Source organism: Callithrix jacchus, chromosome 7, assembly GCF_049354715.1.
Source record: "Callithrix jacchus isolate 240 chromosome 7, calJac240_pri, whole genome shotgun sequence".
NCBI lineage: Eukaryota > Metazoa > Chordata > Mammalia > Primates > Cebidae > Callithrix > Callithrix jacchus.
This window is the reverse complement of record NC_133508.1, coordinates 158725490-158745211: the sequence shown is the minus strand read 5'-3', so window position 1 is coordinate 158745211 and position 19722 is coordinate 158725490. Positions and strand designations below refer to the sequence as shown.

Here is a 19722-nt window from a genome sequence, read left to right as displayed (position 1 = left end):
TAGCTGAGTTATCATTAAAGGCACGTGCCATCATTCCCAGATAACTTTCATATGTGTAGTTGAGATGGGGTTGCACCATCTTGGCCAGGCTGGTCTCAAACTCCTGACCTCATGATCCACGTACCTTGGCCTCCCAAAGTGCTAGTATTATAGGCACACACCACCACTTCCAGGTAATTTTGTATTTTACTTTACCTTTTTAATAAAGGGTAACACTTATACCCAGTGACTCCAAATTCTATAAAATGTATATAATTGTGTATACATGTTAGTTCAAAATAAAATGTATATAATTGTGTATACATGTTATTACTTTGAACTATAAATACAGAACTGGCTCAAATTAGATCTTACAAAATTTATAGTATTAACACAAATTAGTAAAGTAACAAATAAAAGTGATGTGGAAATAAATTGCATAGCTACATTTTGATATTCCAAGTGACAGCCACAAATTCAAGGATGTCTGGAGAATCTACCATTAAAAAATTAAATCCCTTGAGTTGACAAAGTTTATGAGATTATTTTCAAGGGTTTCTCTCTTCTTATCCTACTCTTCCTTCTTAATTTAGGGTTACATATTTATCCCCCATAACTATTTAAAATGCCCATTAGGCTGAATGAAAAAAATAAAAAAAAGACTGGTATAGAATATGTGCATAAAAAGAACAGAAGAAATGACTGACATTTCCATTTGCACTTTATAAAATTACTATTATCTTACAACCAATCACACAGTAACCCTTTCAAAATTGTGAAAACAAAATAAAACTAAACAGGGAAGCATGTCCATTAGAGAAACATTAATTACGACATCCTTAATCTTGTTAGCTGACTATTTATATTCAATTTACTCGTTGGAAACAGTGAATGAGAAATATTTGTGTCACTTACCTCACTATAGGTCCTAAAAGAAGAATATGCCAAAAAAGTAACACAACCTTATTCCTCGAGTCTTTGTTGAAAAAGAGCAGGGTAATTTGATCAAAAATTGCCCCCATAATAATAAAGCTGATGGTAAATGACGTCCAGTATATGTCATTACCTTTCTGATAAATAAAAAACATATACAAAGCGAAGGCCACTTCAGTAGAGTAGAGAAGAGTTGACAAGAAAACACTAAAAGGAAAGCTTGGATGGGATCTGCGGCCAAGGTTAATTTCTACTTCTGAAGATAAAACTCCTCCTGTACCTTCTTCATCAGTCTCTTCTAAAGGTGTCTCCATTCTCAGGGTTCTGCTAATTCAAACTCTTGTCAGTGAATCCAGCAGAATTCAGTATACAATCCAAAAAGAAGAGAACGAGATTCCATATAATTCACTTTATCTAGGAAATGTTAATGGATAAATATGGATTACTAATCATAATAGAAAAATCTATGTCTGATTTAGGGAATATTCAACCAAAATCTCTAACCTAAGGCATTGTATCTTTAGAAAACATTGTTTTAAAGAAATAGACAATCAAACTTCTCAGAGGCATTAACCACCTCTTAACACCAAGATGACAGTCCTATCTCCAAGTGGTATGAAAGAAATGTTCATTTCCCATAAGTTTTCTTTCTGTGCCTTTTAGTCAATGTCTGTAGCTGACATACACCAAAACAACACAGCACAAGGTCTAAGCCAAGTCTACCCATGATGATACTACGAAAACTATCCAGGAGATATTCCACATGAGGAAAGGAATACATAATAGTGAGCCCTTTACTTCCACTTATTTTTAGAAGTTGGTCATTTTGCATTTAAATTATGGTTTTTTTTTAACTTAACTCTGAAGTTATTAATCAAGTTTGAATTTAAATAGAGACAAAATTCAGACTTTGCATGGTAATAATAAATTGAAACTCTCTTTTGTGGAGGAAAGAAGCTAATTTTAAGTTGTCTCTAGACAAACTGCCAGAACAATTACTACTGTGAAGATCAACTGTTCATTATGTGTGGGAACAAAACAATATAAATAATAAGGAAAAGGCAACAGTACTTTCAAATCAAGTAAATATTAGAACAGAATTTTTGGACAGAATTTTTTGACTAAAAATGCTGTTAATATAATGAAAATGCATAAAATGAGTAATAACTAATGCGAATTTCAAGAGAGAAAAGATAGTATTTCCATAGAAGATGTTGGTCATTTGGTAAAATATATCAATGGGAAAAGTAAAAATAGTAGTTAAAATAAAAAGGGAGGGAAGAAGCAAGTAGTTGTCTATTTTATTATTATTTGATAAGATGTTCATTTCTTGAACTTTCTTTGCATTGTTTCTATTCTCAGAATTTATCATATTGTTTCCTCCAATCCTTTAGTTAAATTTTATGCTGCAGAGTATTAAATTCTTTGACTTTCATTGTTTGTTACTGTGATCTAAATCACACTTTTATTTATATGTACTTATTTGTTCAAACACAAAATCATTATTACATTTTAAAATACGTCCAACCCATCTATGTTTAATTTTTTTCTTTCATGTAATTTATTTAATTCTCCTCATCACTGTCCTTATATCCTTATCACATATTTATTAAAAACTCCATATTTTATGATCCAAAACAAAAACTGTCTTTTATGATACTTTTTTTCTGCTTGTAATTTCCACAGAGAATTTCTATTAGCTATTTCCTTTCCATCAGTTCTTATTCTTTCTTAGGTTTTTATCCTACAACAGTGAACTCACAGTTTTTTCCAATAAGGTCATCCATGACACCCTAATTGCTAAATTTAAAATGTTAAACATCAGCTGACCATTTTTGCCATTGATAATATACTCATTTGAAATTTCCACTTACCTTAACCAGTCAGACTTTCATCCAAAACAGTCCACACAAAGCACTCTATTTAACATCATCAACTGACTTTTTGCCAAATATAATAGTTTCTTTTTTAATTTGTTGTCCTTATTGGGGGAAAAAAAGGTTGCAATCTACCCATAAGACAAAGGGCTAATATCCAGAATCTATTGAGAACTTAAAAAAATTTACAAGAAAAAAGCAAAGAACCCCATCAAAAAGTTGGCAAAGGATATAACAGACACTTTTCAAAAGAAGACATTTATGTACCAAACATATGAAAACGCTCATCATCACTGGTCATTAGAGAAATGCAAATCAAAACCACATTGAGATACCATCTCACACCAGTTAGAAGAAAGGTCATTAAAAAATCAGGAGGCAACAGATGTTGGAGAGGATGTGGAGAAATAGGAACACTTTTACACTGTTGGTATAATTGTAAATTAATTCAACCATTGTGGAAGACAGTGTGACAATTCTTCAAAGATCTAGAAATAGAAATATTCACCCAGCAATCCCATTACTAAGTATATACTCGATGGAGTATGTATCATTCTATGATAAAGATGCATGCACACATATGTTTATTGTGGCACTGTTCACAAATCCCCATCAATGAGAGACTGGATAAAGAAAATATGGCACATATACACCATGGAATACTATGCAGTCATAGAAAAGACCACCACACTTGGTTAAATATAACATTTCTTTCTTTTTTTTTAATTGCATTTTAGGTTTTGGGGTACATGTGCAGAGCATGCAATACAGTTGCATAGGTACACACAGGGCAGTGTGTTTTGTTTGCTTTCTCCCCTTCACCCACATTTGGTATTTCTCCCCTGGCAATCCCTCCCCACCTCCCCCTCCCACTGGCCCTCCCCTTTTCCCCCTGTAGACCCCAGTGTTTAGTACTCCCCTCTCTGTGTCCATGTGTTCTCATTTTTCATCACCCGCCTATGAGTGAGAATATGCGGTGTTTCATTTTCTGTTCTTGTGTCAGTTTGCTGAGAATGATGTTCTCCAGATTCATCCATGTCCCTATAAACGACACGAACTCATCATTTCTGATTGCTGCATAATATTCCATGGTGTATATGGGCCACATTTTCCCAATCCAGTCTATCATTGATGGGCATTTGGGTTGATTCCAGGTCTTTGCTATTGTAAACAGTGCTGCAATGAACATTCGTGTGCATGTGTCCTTGTAGTAGAACGATTTATAGTCCTTTGGATATATACCCAGTAATGGGATTGCTGGGTCAAATGGGATTTCTATTTCTAAGGCCTTGAGGAATCGCCACACCGTCTTCCACAATGGTTGGACTAATTTACACTCCCACCAACAGTGTAAAAGTGTTCCTTTTTCTCCACATCCTCTCCAGCATCTGTTGTCTCCAGATTTTTTAGTGATCGCCATTCTAACTGGCGTGAGACGGTATCTCAATGTGGTTTTGATTTGCATCTCTCTGATGACCAGTGACGATGAGCATTTTTTCATATGATTGTTGGCCTCATATATGTCTTCTTTCGTAAAGTGTCTGTTCATATCCTTTGACCACTTTTGAATGGGCTTGTTTGTTTTTTTCCTGTAAATCTGTTTGAGTTCTTTGTATAGTCTGGATATCAGCCCTTTGTCAGATGGGTAAACTGCAAAAATTTTTTCCCATTCTGTTGGTTGCCGATTCACACTAGAGACTGTTTCTTTTGCTGTGCAGAAGCTGTGGAGTTTGATTAGGTCCCATTTGTCTATTTTGGCTTTTGTTGCCAATGCTTTTGGTGTTTTGGTCATGAAGTCCTTGCCTACTCCTATGTCCTGGATGGTTTTGCCTAGATTTCCTTCTAGGGTTTTTATGGTGCTGGGTCTTATGTTTAAGTCTTTAATCCATCTGGAGTTAATTTTGGTGTAAGGTGTCAGGAAGGGGTCCAGTTTCTGCTTTCTACACATGGCTAGCCAGTTTTCCCAACACCATTTGTTGAACAGGGAGTCCTTTCCCCATTGCTTGTTTTTGTCAGGTTTATCAAAGATTGTATGGTTGTAGCTATGTTGTGTTGCCTCTGATGCCTCTGTTCTGTTCCATTGATCTATATCTCTGTTTTGGTACCAGTACCATGCTGTTTTGATTACTGTAGCCTTGTAGTATAGTTTGAAATCCGGTAGTATGATGCCCCCCACTGTGTTCTTTTTGCTTAGAATTGACTTGGCTATGCGGGCTCTCTTTTGGTTCCATATGAAGTTCAAGGTGGTTTTTTCTAGTTCTGTGAAGAAAGTCAATGGTAGCTTGATGGGGATAGTGTTGATTCTGTAAATTACTTTGGGCAGTATAGCCATTTTCACGATATTAATTCTTCCTAACCATGAACATGGAATGTTTCTCCATCTGTTTGTGTCCTCTCTGATTTCGTTGAGCAGTGGTTTGTAGTTTTCCCTGAAGGGGTCCCTTACGTTCCTTGTGAGTTGTATTCCAAGGTATTTTATTCTTTTTGTAGCAATTATGAATGGCAGTTCATTCTTGATTTGGCTCTCTTTAAGTCTGTTATTGGTGTAGAGGAAGGCTTGTGATTTTTGCACATTGATTTTATATCCTGAGACTTTGCTGAAGTTGCTTACCAGTTTCAGGAATTTTTTGGGCTGAGGCGATGGGGTCTTCTAGGTATACTATCATGTCGTCTGCAAATAGAGACAATTTGGCTTCCACCTTTCCTATTTGAATACCCTTTATTTCTTTTTCTTGCCTGATTGCTCTGGCTAGAACTTCCAGTACTATATTGAATAGGAGTGGTGACAGAGGGCATCCTTGTCTAGTGCTGGATTTCAAAGGGAATGCTTCCAGTTTTTGCCCATTCAGTATGATATTGGCTGTTCGTTTGTCATAAATAGCTTTTATTACTTTGAGATACGTTCCATTGATACCGAGTTTATTGAGGGTTTTTAGCATAAAGGGCTGCTGAATTTTGTCAAATGCCTTCTCTGCGTCAATTGAGATAGTCATGTGGTTTTTGTTTTTGGTTCTGTTTATGTGGTGAATTACGTTGATCGACTTGCGTATGTTGAACCAGCCTTGCATCCCCGGGATGAATCCTACTTGATCATGATGAATAAGTTTTTTGATTTGCTGTTGCAATCGGCTTGCCAATATTTTATTGAAGATTTTTGCATCTATGTTCATCATGGATATTGGCCTGAAGTTTTCTTTTCTCGTTGGGTCTCTGCCGGGTTTTGGTATCAGGATGATATTGGTCTCGTAGAATGATTTGGGTAGGATTCCTTCTTTTTGGATTATTTGGAATAGTTTCAGAAGAAATGGTACCAGCTCCTCTTTGTGTGTCTGGTAGAATTCGGCTGTGAACCCGTCTGGACCTGGGCTTTTTTTGTGTGGTAGGCTCTTAATTGCTGCCTCGACTTCTGACCTTGTTATTGGTCTATTCATAGTTTCAGCTTCCTCCTGGTTTAGGCTTGGGAGGACACAGGAGTCCAGGAATTTATCCATTTCTTCCAGGTTTACTAGTTTATGTGCATAGAGTTGTTTGTAATATTCTCTGATGATGGTTTGAATTTTTGTGGAATCTGTGGTGATTTCCCCTTTATCATTTTTTATTGCATCTATTTGGTTGTTCTCTCTTTTCTTTTTAATCAATCTGGCTAGTGGTCTGTCTATTTTGTTGATCTTTTCAAAAAACCAGCTCTTGGATTTATTGATTTTTTGGAGAGTTTTTCGTGTCTCAATCTCCTTCAGTTCAGCTCTGATCTTAGTTATTTCTTGTCTTCTGCTGGGTTTTGAGTTTTTTTGATCTTGCTCCTCTAGCTCTTTCAATTTTGACGATAGGGTGTCAATTTTGGATCTCTCCATTCTTCTCATATGGGCACTTATTGCTATATACTTTCCTCTAGAGACTGCTTTAAATGTGTCCCAGAGATTCTGGCATGTTGTGTCTTCGTTCTCATTGGTTTCGAAGAACTTCTTTATTTCTGCCTTCATTTCGTTGTTTATCCAGTCAACATTCAGGAGCCAGTTGTTCAGTTTCCATGAAGTTGTGCGGTTCTGGGTTGGTTTCTGAATTCTGAGTTCTAACTTGATTGCACTATGGTCTGAGAGGCTGTTTGTTATGATTTCAGTTGTTTTGCATTTGCTGAGCAGTGCTTTACTTCCAATTATGTGGTCAATTTTAGAGTAGGTGTGATGTGGTGCTGAGAAGAATGTATATTCTGTGGATTTGGGGTGGAGAGTTCTGTAAATGTCTATCAGGTTTGCCTGCTCTAGGTCTGAGTTCAAGCCCTGGATATCCTTGTTGATTTTCTGTTTGGTTGATCTGTCTAATATTGACAGTGGAGTGTTAAAGTCTCCAACTATTATTGTGTGGGAGTCTAAGTCTCTTTGTAAATTATTAAGAACTTGCCTTATGTATCTGGGTGCTCCTGCATTGGGTCCATATATGTTTAGGATCGTTAGCTCTTCTTGTTGTATCGATCCTTTTACCATTATGTAATGGCCTTCTTTGTCTCTTTTGATCTTTGTTGCTTTAAAGTCTATTTTATCAGAGATGAGGATTGCAACTCCTGCTTTCTTTTGCTCTCCAATTGCTTGGTAAATCTTCCTCCAACCCTTTATTTTGAGCCTTTGTGTATCCTTCCGTGTGAGATGGGTTTCCTGGATACAGCACACTGCTGGGTTTTGGCTTTTTATCCAATTTGCCAGTCTGTGTCTTTTGATTGGTGCATTTAGTCCATTTACATTTAGGGTTAATATTGTTATGTGTGAGTTTGACACTGCCATTTTGATTCTAGCTGGCTGTTTTGCCCGTTAGTTGTTGTAGATTCTTCATTATGTTGATGCTCTTTAGCATTTAGTGTGATTTTGGAATGGCTGGTACTGGTTGTTCCTTTCTATGTGTAGTGCCTCTTTCAGGAGCTCTTGTAAAGCAGGGCTGGTGGTGAGAAACTCTCTGAGTGCTTGCTTGTTTGCAAAGGATTTTATTTTTCCTTCACTTCTGAAGCTCAGTTTGGCTGGATATGAAATTCTGGGTTGAAAGTTCTTTTCTTTAAGGATGTTGAATATTGGCCCCCACTCTCTTCTGGCTTGTAGAGTTTCTGCCGAGAGATCTGCTGTGAGTCTGATGGGCTTCCCTTTGTGGGTGTCCCGACCTTTCTCTCTGGCTGCCCTTAGTATTTTCTCCTTTATTTCAACCTTGTTCAATCTGACGATTATGTGCCTTGGGGTTGCTCTTCTTGCGGAATATCTCTGTGGTGTTCTCTGTATTTCCTGCATTTGAGTGTTGGCCTGTCTTGCTAGGTGGGGGAAATTTTCCTGGATAATGTCCTGCAGAGTATTTTCCAGCTTGGATTCATTCTCTTCATCACATTCTGGTACGCCTATCAAACGTAGGTTAGGTCTCTTCACATAGTCCCACATTTCTTAGAGACTTTGTTCATTCCTTTTTGCGCTTTTTTCCCTGATCTTGGTTTCTCGTTTTATTTCATTGAGTTGATCCTCGACTTCTGATATTCTTTCTTCTGCTTGGTCAATTCGGCTATTGAAACTCGTGCATGTTTCGCGAAGTTCTCGTATTGTGTTTTTCAGCTCCTTTAATTCATTCATATTCCTCTTTAAGGTATCCATTCTTGTTATCATTTCCTCAAATCTTTTTTTAAATCTTTTTTCAAGGTTCTTAGTTTCTTTACGTTGATTTAAAACATGTTCTTTTAGCTCGCAAAAGTTTCTCATTATCTACCTTCTGAAGTCTAATTCCGTCATTTCGTCACAGTCATTCTCCGTCCAGCTTTGTTCCCTTGCTGGTGAGGAGTTTTGGTCCTTTCTAGGTGGCGAGGTGTTCTGGTTTCGGGTGTTTTCCTCCTTTTTGCGCTGGTTTCTTCCCATCTTTGTGGATTTATCCACCTGTCGTCTGTGTAGTTACTGACTTTTTGATTGGATCTCTGAGTGGACACCCAGATTGTTGATGATGGAGTATTTCTGTTACTTGGTTTTCCTTCTACCAGTCTAGCACCTTTGCTGTACGACTGCTGAGGTCCACACCAGGCCCTGCTTGTCTGGGGTGCACCTGTAGCGGCTGCGGAACAGCGAGGGATGCTACCAGTTTCTTTTTCTGCTATCTTTGTCCCAGGATGATGTCTGCCGAATGTCAGTCTTATGGATGTAAAGGGGTCAGGGAGTTGCTTGAGGAGACAGTCTGTAGGAGCTCAAGTGCTGAGCTGTGAGCTCTGTTGTTCATTCAGGGCTGCTAGGCTGTTATGTTTAGTTCTGCTGCAACCTAACTTGTAAGAAAACCCCTTTTTTTTCCTCAGATGCTCTGTCTGGGGGTGGGGGTTGGGGCTTTCCTTGTGAGTGTCCGCCTCACTGTCCTGCCCAGCTAGGAGGCAGTCTAGTCACTTTTTGCCTGCCGAGGCTCCGCCCTGCTGGTGTGAGGTTCGCCCTTTTCCTGCAGGCTCCGCCCTTCTGCTGTGGTCTCCGCCCTGTAGCCTCGGGCTATGCCCTGCTGCGGAGTCTCTCTGTTGTACCGGGTTGCCTCGGCAGAGGCAGGCTGCGTCAGCAATGGGCATGTACCTCAGTAGGGGCTGATTGCCTCAGTATTGGCTGATGCCCCTCCCCCGCGGAGCTGTACTTTAAAAAAAAACCTATTCACCGGGAGCGTTTGGAATCGCCGTTTTGTTTGTCGCACTGCACTCCCCCAAACGCTGAGTCCCTGGGATTTCCTGGGCTGGGTCACAGTTCAAGACCCGTTCAGTCTCAAGTTCAGCCCTCTCGGGTCTTAGTTTGCCGGTTCAACAGGGCACCCATAACAGTGCGCTTTTGTATGGAGCGCTGTGGAGCGCCTCCGTGCTCCGGCACGGGCCGGAGCCGCACCGGCTGCCGGCTACGCCAGCGGAGACCTCTGCCTGGCGTCCCGCGTCTCTTTTATACCTGGGAATTTCCCCGTTCTGTGGGCAAATAAGATCCGTCTGGAAATGCTTCCCCAACTCACCCTCTCTGTGCGTCCAGCGAGAGCTTCAATCCTGGGTTGTTCTCACAGCGCCATCTTGAGTCCTCCCCACATTTATTTCTTAGTCTGTCTCTTACTTGAATTATTCCTGATGCATTTAATCTCAATCTCCTGGTTATCTCTTCCTGTACAATGCATTTTTGAATGGTATGATGAGTCCCAACTTTTTATCTCCAGACAGTCTCTTACCAAAGCCCATATCATATATGACTATTGTACATACTCTTGTTTAATAGGCAATTTGAACTCAAGGTGGTTTTACTCTAGAATATATAGATTTGCATCAATTATTAAATATATGTTAAGTGAATATATGATGTAAATCCACTTCAAGGGTATCATCATTGACCTTGGCACACCTCCACACCAGTTGTTGGAAACCTTCATATTGTGAATAATCCTGCTCTACTAACATTCATATACAAATTAGCATAAATATACCTTAATTTTAGAGACCTATGGTGAATGTATGTCCAATCTTATGAGAAACTACCACAGTGCCTTCCTTTTCTTTTTTTCTTTCTCTCCCTCCCTCCGTTTCTTTGTCTTTCTTTCCTTTCTCTTTCTTTCTTTCCTTCCCTCCCTCCCTCTCTCCTTCCTTCCTTCATTCCTTTTTAGAAGGAGTCTCACTCTATCACCAAGCTGGAGTGCAATGGCACAATCTAGGCTCACTGCAGCCTCCACCTCCTGGGTTCAAACAAGTCTCCTGCCTCAGCCTCCCCAGTAGCTGCAACTACATGCCCATATCACCACACCCAGGTAATTTGTGTACTTTGAGTAGAGACAAGGTTTTATAAATAAGTCACCTGGGATTGCTAGAGACTTAATTGAAGCTGTAGGTCAAATGTGGAGGGTTATTGTCCAATCCATGAATATTAGATATCTTCTCATTGATTTCAGTGTTCTTAAATTTATTTCAGCAATATTTTAGAGTTCTTAGATTATAACTTTTGCACATTTGTTAAATTTACTCCTAAGTATTTACTTCTTCTGCTGTCTTTGTAAAATGTTTTTTTAGTCTCATTTTATTTTTGGTTGGTCAAGATAGTCTTTATCTCTAGACCTTGTTATCTGCCCAACTTGGCCTCCCAAAATGCTGGGATTACAGGCGTGAGCCTTCAACGGAGCAAATAGACAACCAGAGTGGGAGAAAATATTTGCAAACTATGCACCTGACAAAGGACTAATATTCAGAATCTACAAGGAACGCAACAAGAAAAAATAATCCCATTTAAAAGTCAGCAAACAACATGAACAGAAATTTTTCAAACTGCCAACAAACATGAAAAAATGCTCAACACCACTAATCATCAGAGAAATGCAAATGAAAACTACAAGGAGATACCATCTCACACCAGTCAGAATGGCTACTATTAAAAAGTAAAAAAAAAAAAAAAAAAGAGGTTAGTGAAGATATAGACAAAAGGGAATGCTCATAGACTGTTGGTGGAAATATAAATTAGTACACCTCTATGGAAAATGTTATGTAGGTTTCTCAAAGAGCTAAAAACAGAACTACCATTAGATTGAGCAATCCAGTACTAGGCATCTCCCCAAAGGAAAACAAATCATTCCACGACAGACACCTGCACTCATGTTTATCATATCACTTTTCACAACAGCAAAGTCATTCAATCAACCTAAGTGTCCATCAATGAATGATTAGATACAGAAAATGTGGACTATGGAATACTACTCAACCATTAAAAAGAATGACATAATATTTTCCCAGCAACATGGATGGAACCTGAGCCTATTATCCTAAGTGAAATAATTCAGAAGCAGAAAGTCAAATGCCACATATTCTTACTTATAAGTTGGAGTTGAACAATGGGTACATATGGACACAGAGAGTGGAATAATAGACACTGAAGACTCCAAAAGGTGGGAGGGTGGGAGTGTAGTGAGGGGTGAAAAATTACCTATTAGGTACAATGTACACTGTTCAAGTGATGGATATACAAAAAGCCCAAACTTCACTACGATGCAATATATCCATGAAACAAAACTGCACTTGTACCCATTAAATATATACAAAATGAATAATAAATATGGCCAGGCACTGTGGGTCATGCCTGTAATCTCAGCACTTTGGGAGGCTGAGGCAGGCAGATCACTTGAGGTCAGGAATTTGAGACCAGCCTGGCCAACATGGAAAAACCCTGTCCCTACTAAAAATACAAAACTTAGCCAGGCATGGTGGCTCATGCCTGTAACTCCAGCTGCTTGGGAGGCTGAGGCAGGAGAATCACTTGAACTCAGGAGGCAGAGGCTGCAGTGAGCCGAGATTATTTCACTGCACTCCTGGGTGACAGAGTGAGGCTCCATCTCAAATAAATACATACATACATACATACATACATACATACATACATACATACTATAAAGCTCTAGTATCCAAAACAACATAGTATTGGCATTAAAAAAAAGACATGTACACCAATGGCACAGGATAAATAACCCAGAAATAAATCAATGCATTTACAGCTACCCATTTTCTACAAAGGTACCAAGTTGGGACCAGTCCCTCAAGAAACCTCAGTGGGCCTGGAAATCCTCCCAGCGCGTGAAGAGTTGCTCCAGCTGCCATCAACCTTGGCAGGTGAGTTGGAAACGTTTTCTGAAGGCATGTTCAACAGCAAGGGCTGCATGGGCCCACCTTGGGACCCCTGGATAGCTTCACTTCCCCTGCAGTGGGAGAGTTAGAAAACCCTTGGAGGTTCACCATGCAACAGAACTCCAGGGCCCTCCATGGAACTGTCTGCTAGAGAGAGACAGAAATATTTTTAAGATACACATCCATCTGTGCCCCATGAGGAGCTGTGGCAAGATTGAGTGGCCCTCCTCTGGCCCATCCAAATTGTGCTTGTCCTGACCCCTGGATACTTACAGATTTGTTGGTCTAGTTTACCAAGTACTGGGACTCTGTGTGATCGAGGCCAGATGCGTTCCCCTGGGTTCCTCTAGTCAGCCCACTGCTCCCACTCCAAGGGCCTACTTGGAAATGTTTCAGGGAGATTCATGCCCTGACCAGACCCACAAGGCTGGGTCTTTCAGTGGCATGGGCCAGTCCTGCCACTGAAAGGAACCAGGTCCTATGCAGCAATGTAACTAGTCTTGGCATCCCCAGGGCCTTCCTGTTCATGCCAAGATGTCCCCATCTCCAGAGAGTAATAGAAATCATCAGGGAGAGGCATTGACCAAATGGATCAAGCCTGGAGCCTGCACCCTGAGGGGGCTTCTCAGGCTGGCTAGTCCCCACCAACACAGGGGTAGGCACCACAGCCCAGAGGTAGACTTTGAAATATTTTCTAAACCAGTGTCAAGTACACCGACACCCCCCACAGGAATCACTGGCCATCCATTCCAGAGACATGGAAAAATATTTTAGGAGCAGCTGGTGACTAAGCTATGTCTGGGACACAGCCAGGGTGGTGCTTTCACTGGATCTCCCTCTTCATCCCAAGACAGTCTCTGTTTCTAGAGGGAGACTTAGATAAAATTTCAGGAGGCTCACCCAATGACCAGACCCCACATAGGACTGTGTTTGGACCTGGGGCACCATCTCACAGCATCTTGCTCAGTGCTACCCACAGAACAGAAATATTTTCCACAAGTATATCAGATGGCCAGGACCGACCCCTGACCCTTCTTGGGCCAAGGCACTTCCACAGTGCACCCTTTTCAGGTGGGGGACATGAACATATTTGGGGGCTTGCATGGGATGACCAAGCCCATGCAGGACTGACCACCACTTGGTTCTCACTGGCTCTCCATCATGGGAGTGGGATCTAGAAACTTGGTTTTGGGGGTACCTCCTAGGACCACATCCCATGTGAGGCCATGGCTGCCCTATGAGCACAGTCTTTAGTCCTGTGGCTGGCTCAGGCTAGTGTCCACCTTCAAGGCATAGCTGGCAGCCACAGCCTAGGACACATTGCTGGGGTCTCTATATCTGTCATGGGCTAGTCCCTACTTCAAAGAGTGTCTGAAGCAAGGGCCATGGCCAGGCCTGGGACTCTCCCTTGGTGGCCTCACTGGCCTGGGCCTGGGCCTCCTCCTCCAGAGGAGAACTCAGAAATGTTTTCTTGAGACACCACTGATGACCAGGCCCACAGAGGACCAGGGTCTGACACTTCAGGCCTTTCTGGGCCTCCAGGGCAATCTTCCTAACATGGTTTGGATTTGAGTCCCTAACCAAATCTCATCTCAAATTGTAATTCCCGGTGTTGGAGGTGGGGCCTGGTGGAAGGTAATTCGATCATCGGTGTGGTTTCTGATGATTCAGCACCATCCCTTTAGTGCTGTCTTGTGATAGAGTTATCCCAAGATCTGCTTGTTTAAAAGTATACATGACTTCCTCCTCTGTCTCTTCCTCTTGCTCCCACCATGTAAGACAGCTTGCTTCCCCTTTGCCTTTCCTCCGTGATTGTAAGGTTCCTGAGGCCACCTCAGAAGCAGTTGCATGTACAGCCCACATAACGGTGAGCCAATTAAACCTCTTTTCTTACACAGTACCCATTCTCTGGAATGTCTTTATAGCAGTGTGACAAACAGATGAATAGTCCCTTCCCTTTGAGGAGGACTTGGAAGCATTTGTGAGAGGCACACTGATGACCAGGGGCCTCGCAAGACCATGGCTGTGTCCGTTTCCACTTCCCCTGACTCCCAGTCTGCCTTCACAGAGTGTACACAGGAGCACTGGGGTAGGTGTTTGCAAAGCCAGGGCCTTACATGGAACTGTGCAGGACCCAGGGCCTGCTCCCCAGGCCTCCCAATCACTGGAAGTAAAGTGATAGTGTTTTGGGCAGGCATCGTTCTGCTTCAGTGTGAAGTACTCACTGGGGTCAACAAGGAGGCCTGAGGAGCACAACACTTTTAGCCTCAGTATCACCTGGAGGCTAGAGCCAGGGCTCAGGCCATGGCTTGCCCCAGTGACACTGACTTTTTTTTTTTTTTTGAGATGGAGTTTCGCTGTTACCCAGGCTGGAGTGCAATGGCACGATCTTGGCTCACCACAACCTTCGCCTCCTGGGTTCAAGCAATTCTCCTGCCTCAGCCTCCCGAGTAGCTGGGACTACAGGAGCACGCCACCATGCCCAGCTAATTTTTGTATTTTTAGTGGAGACGGGGTTTCACCTTGTTGACCAGGATGGTCTAGATATCTTGACCTCGTGATCCACCCACCTCGGCCTCCCAAAGTGCTGGGATTACAGGCGTGAGCCACTCCGCCCAGCCGACACTGATCTTTTCTCTGACATTTCCTTCTCCCTTTATCCTCTCTCCAAGTACCTAAAAAAGAAACCAGAAGAACTTGAGGCCAAGGAATATCAGAAAGGCAGATCATCTAGGGTCTGCTTTGCAGATTGAAATGGTGGCGGCAGCGGGCCACCCAGTGGTAAGCCCGGCAGGAGGAGGGAGCGGCAGAGGCCGCGGCGGCGTGAGGCGGGGCCGCGGCCGGGAGGGAGGAGTGCCGGGAGGAAGAGGCCGGGCCACGAGAGCCCCCGCCCCGGGAGGAAAGAGAGGAGGCAAGAGGCTGAGCGTTTCCTGGCGCATTCCCTGCCCGACTGACTCACTAGGCCAAGGAAACTCCCGGGCCCCGCCCGGACCCCCAAGCCGCCGTGGACCCAGGTGAGGAACCCCGCGCGCCCGCGTCCGCCCTGTGGCCTCCGTGGGGTCCGGATAGCCCTCGGAACCTGGGCCTACCAGGGCGGCGGGGCCGGGACTGAGCCCCCCGCCCCCACGGCGGCGCAGCCTCCGGGATCGCCCTGGCCCCAGTGTCCCCAGCTCCCGCCCCGGGCTCCAGGTCCCCCACCCCTAAACCTGACTCGAGGTCCCCGCACCTCTAAACCGCGCCCCGGAAAGGGTACCTACCGACCAGAAAATGCACAGCAGAAAATGCACACGCAGTACCCGGCACAGCGGGCGGTTGAAGGCTCCTGAGACTGACTGCCCGTTCACCAGTTGCCCGGCATGATAGCTCAAACTATGCGAGAAAACCGGCGGCTCAGAAAGCGACTGTCGCGCGAGCCCAAACTCTCGCGCGAACAGCTGCCCGAACTCTCACGCAAACAGCCGTCAGGCGCGCGCTGCAGGAGCGCGGAGCATGGGGCGGCCTGTGCAGCCTGGAGCCCGCTGGACCCGCAGGAGGAGCGCGACTTGCCGGAGCTCGTCTGGAGTGTCGCCGGCCTCCAGGACGAGACAGACGCCAACTTCCAGCTCGCCCTAAACTTCGCCTGGTCCAACTTAAGGTGCGAGGCGGGGCGGCGTGGCGCGGGGCTGAGCGTGTGGGGCTCCGGGCGGGGAGTCGCGGGGCGGTCGCGGCGCGGGACTGGGGATTGCGGGGCGGAGCGGCGCAGGGCGGGGATTGCGGGGCGGAGCGGTGCAGGGCGGGGGTCGCGGCGCGGGGCTGGGGATCGTGGGGCGGGGTGGGGCGGCACAGGGCGGGGGGTCGCGGGGGAGTCGCGGCGCGGGGCATAGCGGTCAGGGCTGGGGATCGCGGCGCGGGTTCCCGGAACAGGAACCGCTGGGGCGGGGCGCGGGTTCCCTGGAACAGGACGAGCTGGGGCGGAGTGCGGGGCTGCGGCGGACGAGGCCACGGGGAGCCCTAGCAGGCCCTGTCACCGCCCGCTGGACACTGACCAGCCTCTCCTGATAGTTTCTGGGTAAGCGTGGGACTGGGTTCTTTCGGGCCGGGGTGCACGTCTGCAACCCCAGGGCTCTGGGAGGCCCAGTCGGTACTCAAGGCTAGCCTGAGCAACGTAGCGACTCCATCTCTATGTACTTTGGCTCACTGCAACCTCTGCCTCAGCTACCCAAGGCTTGTGCCACCACACTTGGTTAATTTCTGTGTGTGTGTGTGTATTTCTTTTTAGTATACACGGGATTTCACCGTGTTAGCCAGGATGGTCTCAATCTCCTGACCTTGTGATCTGCCCCCCTTGGCCTCCCAAAGTGTTGGGATTACAAGTGTGAGCACCACGCCCGGCCTCTTGTAACTAATTTTTAAAGACTTGCAGAGTTTAGATATTTAGGTGGAGTGAGAGCTCCTATTTTTCTTTATGTGAGATATAAATTAAACAATACATTATTTCGTTATTAATAATGAAATTATTAGTAAAAGAATGTTAATGTTCTACCTGTTTAATTTCAGTAAAAATCTTCTTGAATAATGATCAGGTTTTCAAAACCTATAATCCTAGTTACCTTAATAATCATAGCCCATAAAGTGTCTAGTTAGTTGGTTTATAATAGAAATACAGGGCTTTCAGATTCTTTTAAAACATGCCAAATATCTGAAGTAATAAACTGAATTCTTAACTGTAACTTATAAAAATATACAATGTGTGAAATAATAAACTTAAATGCTGAATCCCAAGTTATTTTTCTATTAATATTTCTAAATAACAGTAGGCAGATGTTCATCATTTTAGAGCTGGGAGAGACAGTAGAGGTTACTATTTGCCTTCATAAATTGGAACACTACATTACCTATACCTAAATTAGAGGTAAAGTGGTGTTCCATTCAGCCGTTTACTGGGATAGAATCACATGTGGTTTTCAGTGGTGAAATTTTATTTCTTTTAAGTACAGATTGCTGGCTGCAATAAGAAAAAAGGCAAAACGTTTTTTGCATAGGCTATGCTACGTACATATACATTAGTTGCATAGGCTATGCTATATACATATACATTAGTTACATAGGCTATGCTCTAATGTTACGAAGCTTGGAAAAATGAATAGTTCATGTTTACATTTTTTTAAATTGTGGCCATTTAGAATTCTAGGCCCTAGAAATTAAAGAAGTTATAGCCTTGGTCTTTAAGAAAGACACAAAAGTTAATCACAGTATGGTAGGGATTTTTATAATTCGTGTATTTGTTAATTTGGATGAGGAAAAAATTGTACTAATCTCTAACTGAAAAGTAGCATCTCCTTTCATTATGAATAAAGGCAAAAAACCGTAGGAGAAAGAGAACACTCACCTTTGAGAATGAGTTAATTAAAATGTTAAATGCTTTAGAATATCAATTTAACAAATGTTTCAATAGTTTTGAATTTTTATCTGATTGTATTTTATTTTGAGTCTTATTAGTCTTTTTTCCTTTAGTTTTGAGATTTTTTTTGAAGATAGATATAAGAAAGCTAATGAAGTTCTTCTGTCACATTTTAGAAAAGACAGATGATTTTGACTTGGGAAAAATACTTGATGGAAGGTGAAGAAATGGACACACAGGTAAGACATTTCTCCTTATGCTATCTCTCCCCAACTCCCCCCGCCCCGCTGTCCCTCCCTTATTCCCCTCAACAGATCCCAGTGTGTAGTGCTCCCCTCCCTGTGTCCATGTGTTCTCATTGTTCATCACCCGCCTATGAGTGAGAACATGCACTATTTCATTTTCTGTTCTTGTCAGTTTGCTGAGAATGATGTTCTCCAGGTTCATCCATATCCCTACAAAGGACACGAACTCATCATTTTTGATTGCTGCATAATATTCCATGGTGTATATGTGCCACATTTTCCCAATCCAGTCTGTCATCAATGGGCATTTGGGTTGGTTCCAGGTCTTTGCTATTGTAAACAGTGCTGCAATGAACATTCGTGTACATGTGTCCTTATAGTAGAACGATTTATAGTCCTTTGGATATATACCCAGTAATGGGATTGCTGGGTCAAATGGAATTTCTATTTCTAGGTCCTTGAGGAATCGCCACTATAAAACCAATTTTTAAAACTACTAGTAATCTTTTCTATATGATCCTTAAGTAGTAGTACTATAGAATTAATGTTGAATTAATGCATGCGGAGTGTAATTTTGTAATTTTTTTCTATAGTTCTGAGAACTTTCTTAGGCCTAAATGTTTTCATTTTTTTTTTTTAATTGGCGAAGGACTGATTTTGCTATGATTGTGCCACTACACTCCAGCAACAGAGCGAGACATTGTCTCAAAAAAAAATTAAAATTAAAAACTGTAAGGGAGGATATGCGTAGATTATGTGCAAACACTATGCCATTTTTTATCAGGGACTTGAGCACCTACAGATTTTGGTGTTTGCAGCATTCCTGTAATCAATCCTTGGTGGATATTGAAGGCAGCTGTATTTATTCCAGACTTTCTAATCTTCTCTTGGTGTCAGTGTGACCTGGAAACAGACTGTTATTTATGGGACTTTATAATATTATGTCTTAATACATAGATGGCAGGTTTCCTCTCAGCTGCTTGGGAGGCTGAAGCAGGAGAATCACTTTGCTCTGTTTTTGCTTTCTTTTTTCCTTTCCTTTTTTTTTGGAGACAGGGTCTCCCTCTGTTGCCCAGGCTAGAGTGCAATGGCACAGTTTTAGCTCACTGTGACCTTTGCCTCCTGGGCTCAAGCAATCCTCCCACCTCAGCATCCTAAGTAGCAGGAACCACAGGCGAGTGCCACCTCACCAAGCTATTTTTTGTAAACACAGGGTTTCACCATGTTGCCCCGGCTAGTCTCAAACTCCTAGACTCAAGCAATTCACCCACCTCTGCCTCCCAAAGTGCTGGGATTACAGGTGTGAACTACTGTACCCAGCCCACTTTGCTCTTTTTTTTTCCTCCCTTTTCAGCTTCCCCAAGTAGCTGGGATTACAGACATAACCAGCACACTCAGCTAATTTTTGTATTATTAGTAGAGACAGGATGTCACCATGTTGGCTAGGCTGGTCTTGAATTTCTGACCTCAACTAATCTACCCACCTCTGCCTGCCAAAGTGTGGGGATTATAGGTGCCAACCACTGCACCCAGCCTACTCTGTTCTTTTTCAGAATTGGCTTAGCTATTTGCGAACTTTTATTCTTCCATAGACCATTTAGAAGCAAGATGGTAACTTTTTTAAAAAAAGGCCCACCTGGCTCCTGCCCGTAACCCCACCACTGAGGCCGGTGGATCACTTGAAGTCAGGAGTCT

The 19722-nt window shown here is 42.9% G+C and overlaps 1 protein-coding gene across 2 annotated transcripts in view; it reads right to left on the bottom strand.

The window, feature by feature from the left end:
- XKR3 (XK related 3) overlaps positions 1-15805 on the bottom strand; it is a 45034-nt gene extending 29229 nt beyond the window's left edge. Inside the window, exons 1-4 of one of the 2 annotated variants that reach the window (XM_054236713.2) lie at positions 15660-15805; positions 9768-15077; positions 1193-1326; positions 895-907 (exon numbers count right to left, since the gene is read on the bottom strand). In XM_054236713.2, coding sequence (XP_054092688.1) covers positions 895-907; positions 1193-1226 — 47 coding nt within the window. In that variant the 5' untranslated portion in view covers positions 1227-1326; positions 9768-15077; positions 15660-15805. Of the gene's footprint in view, positions 1-894; positions 1327-9767; positions 15078-15659 lie in introns of both variants that reach the window. The other variant, XM_054236711.2, reaches the window with a different exon arrangement.
- Positions 15806-19722: the final 3917 nt, after the last annotated feature.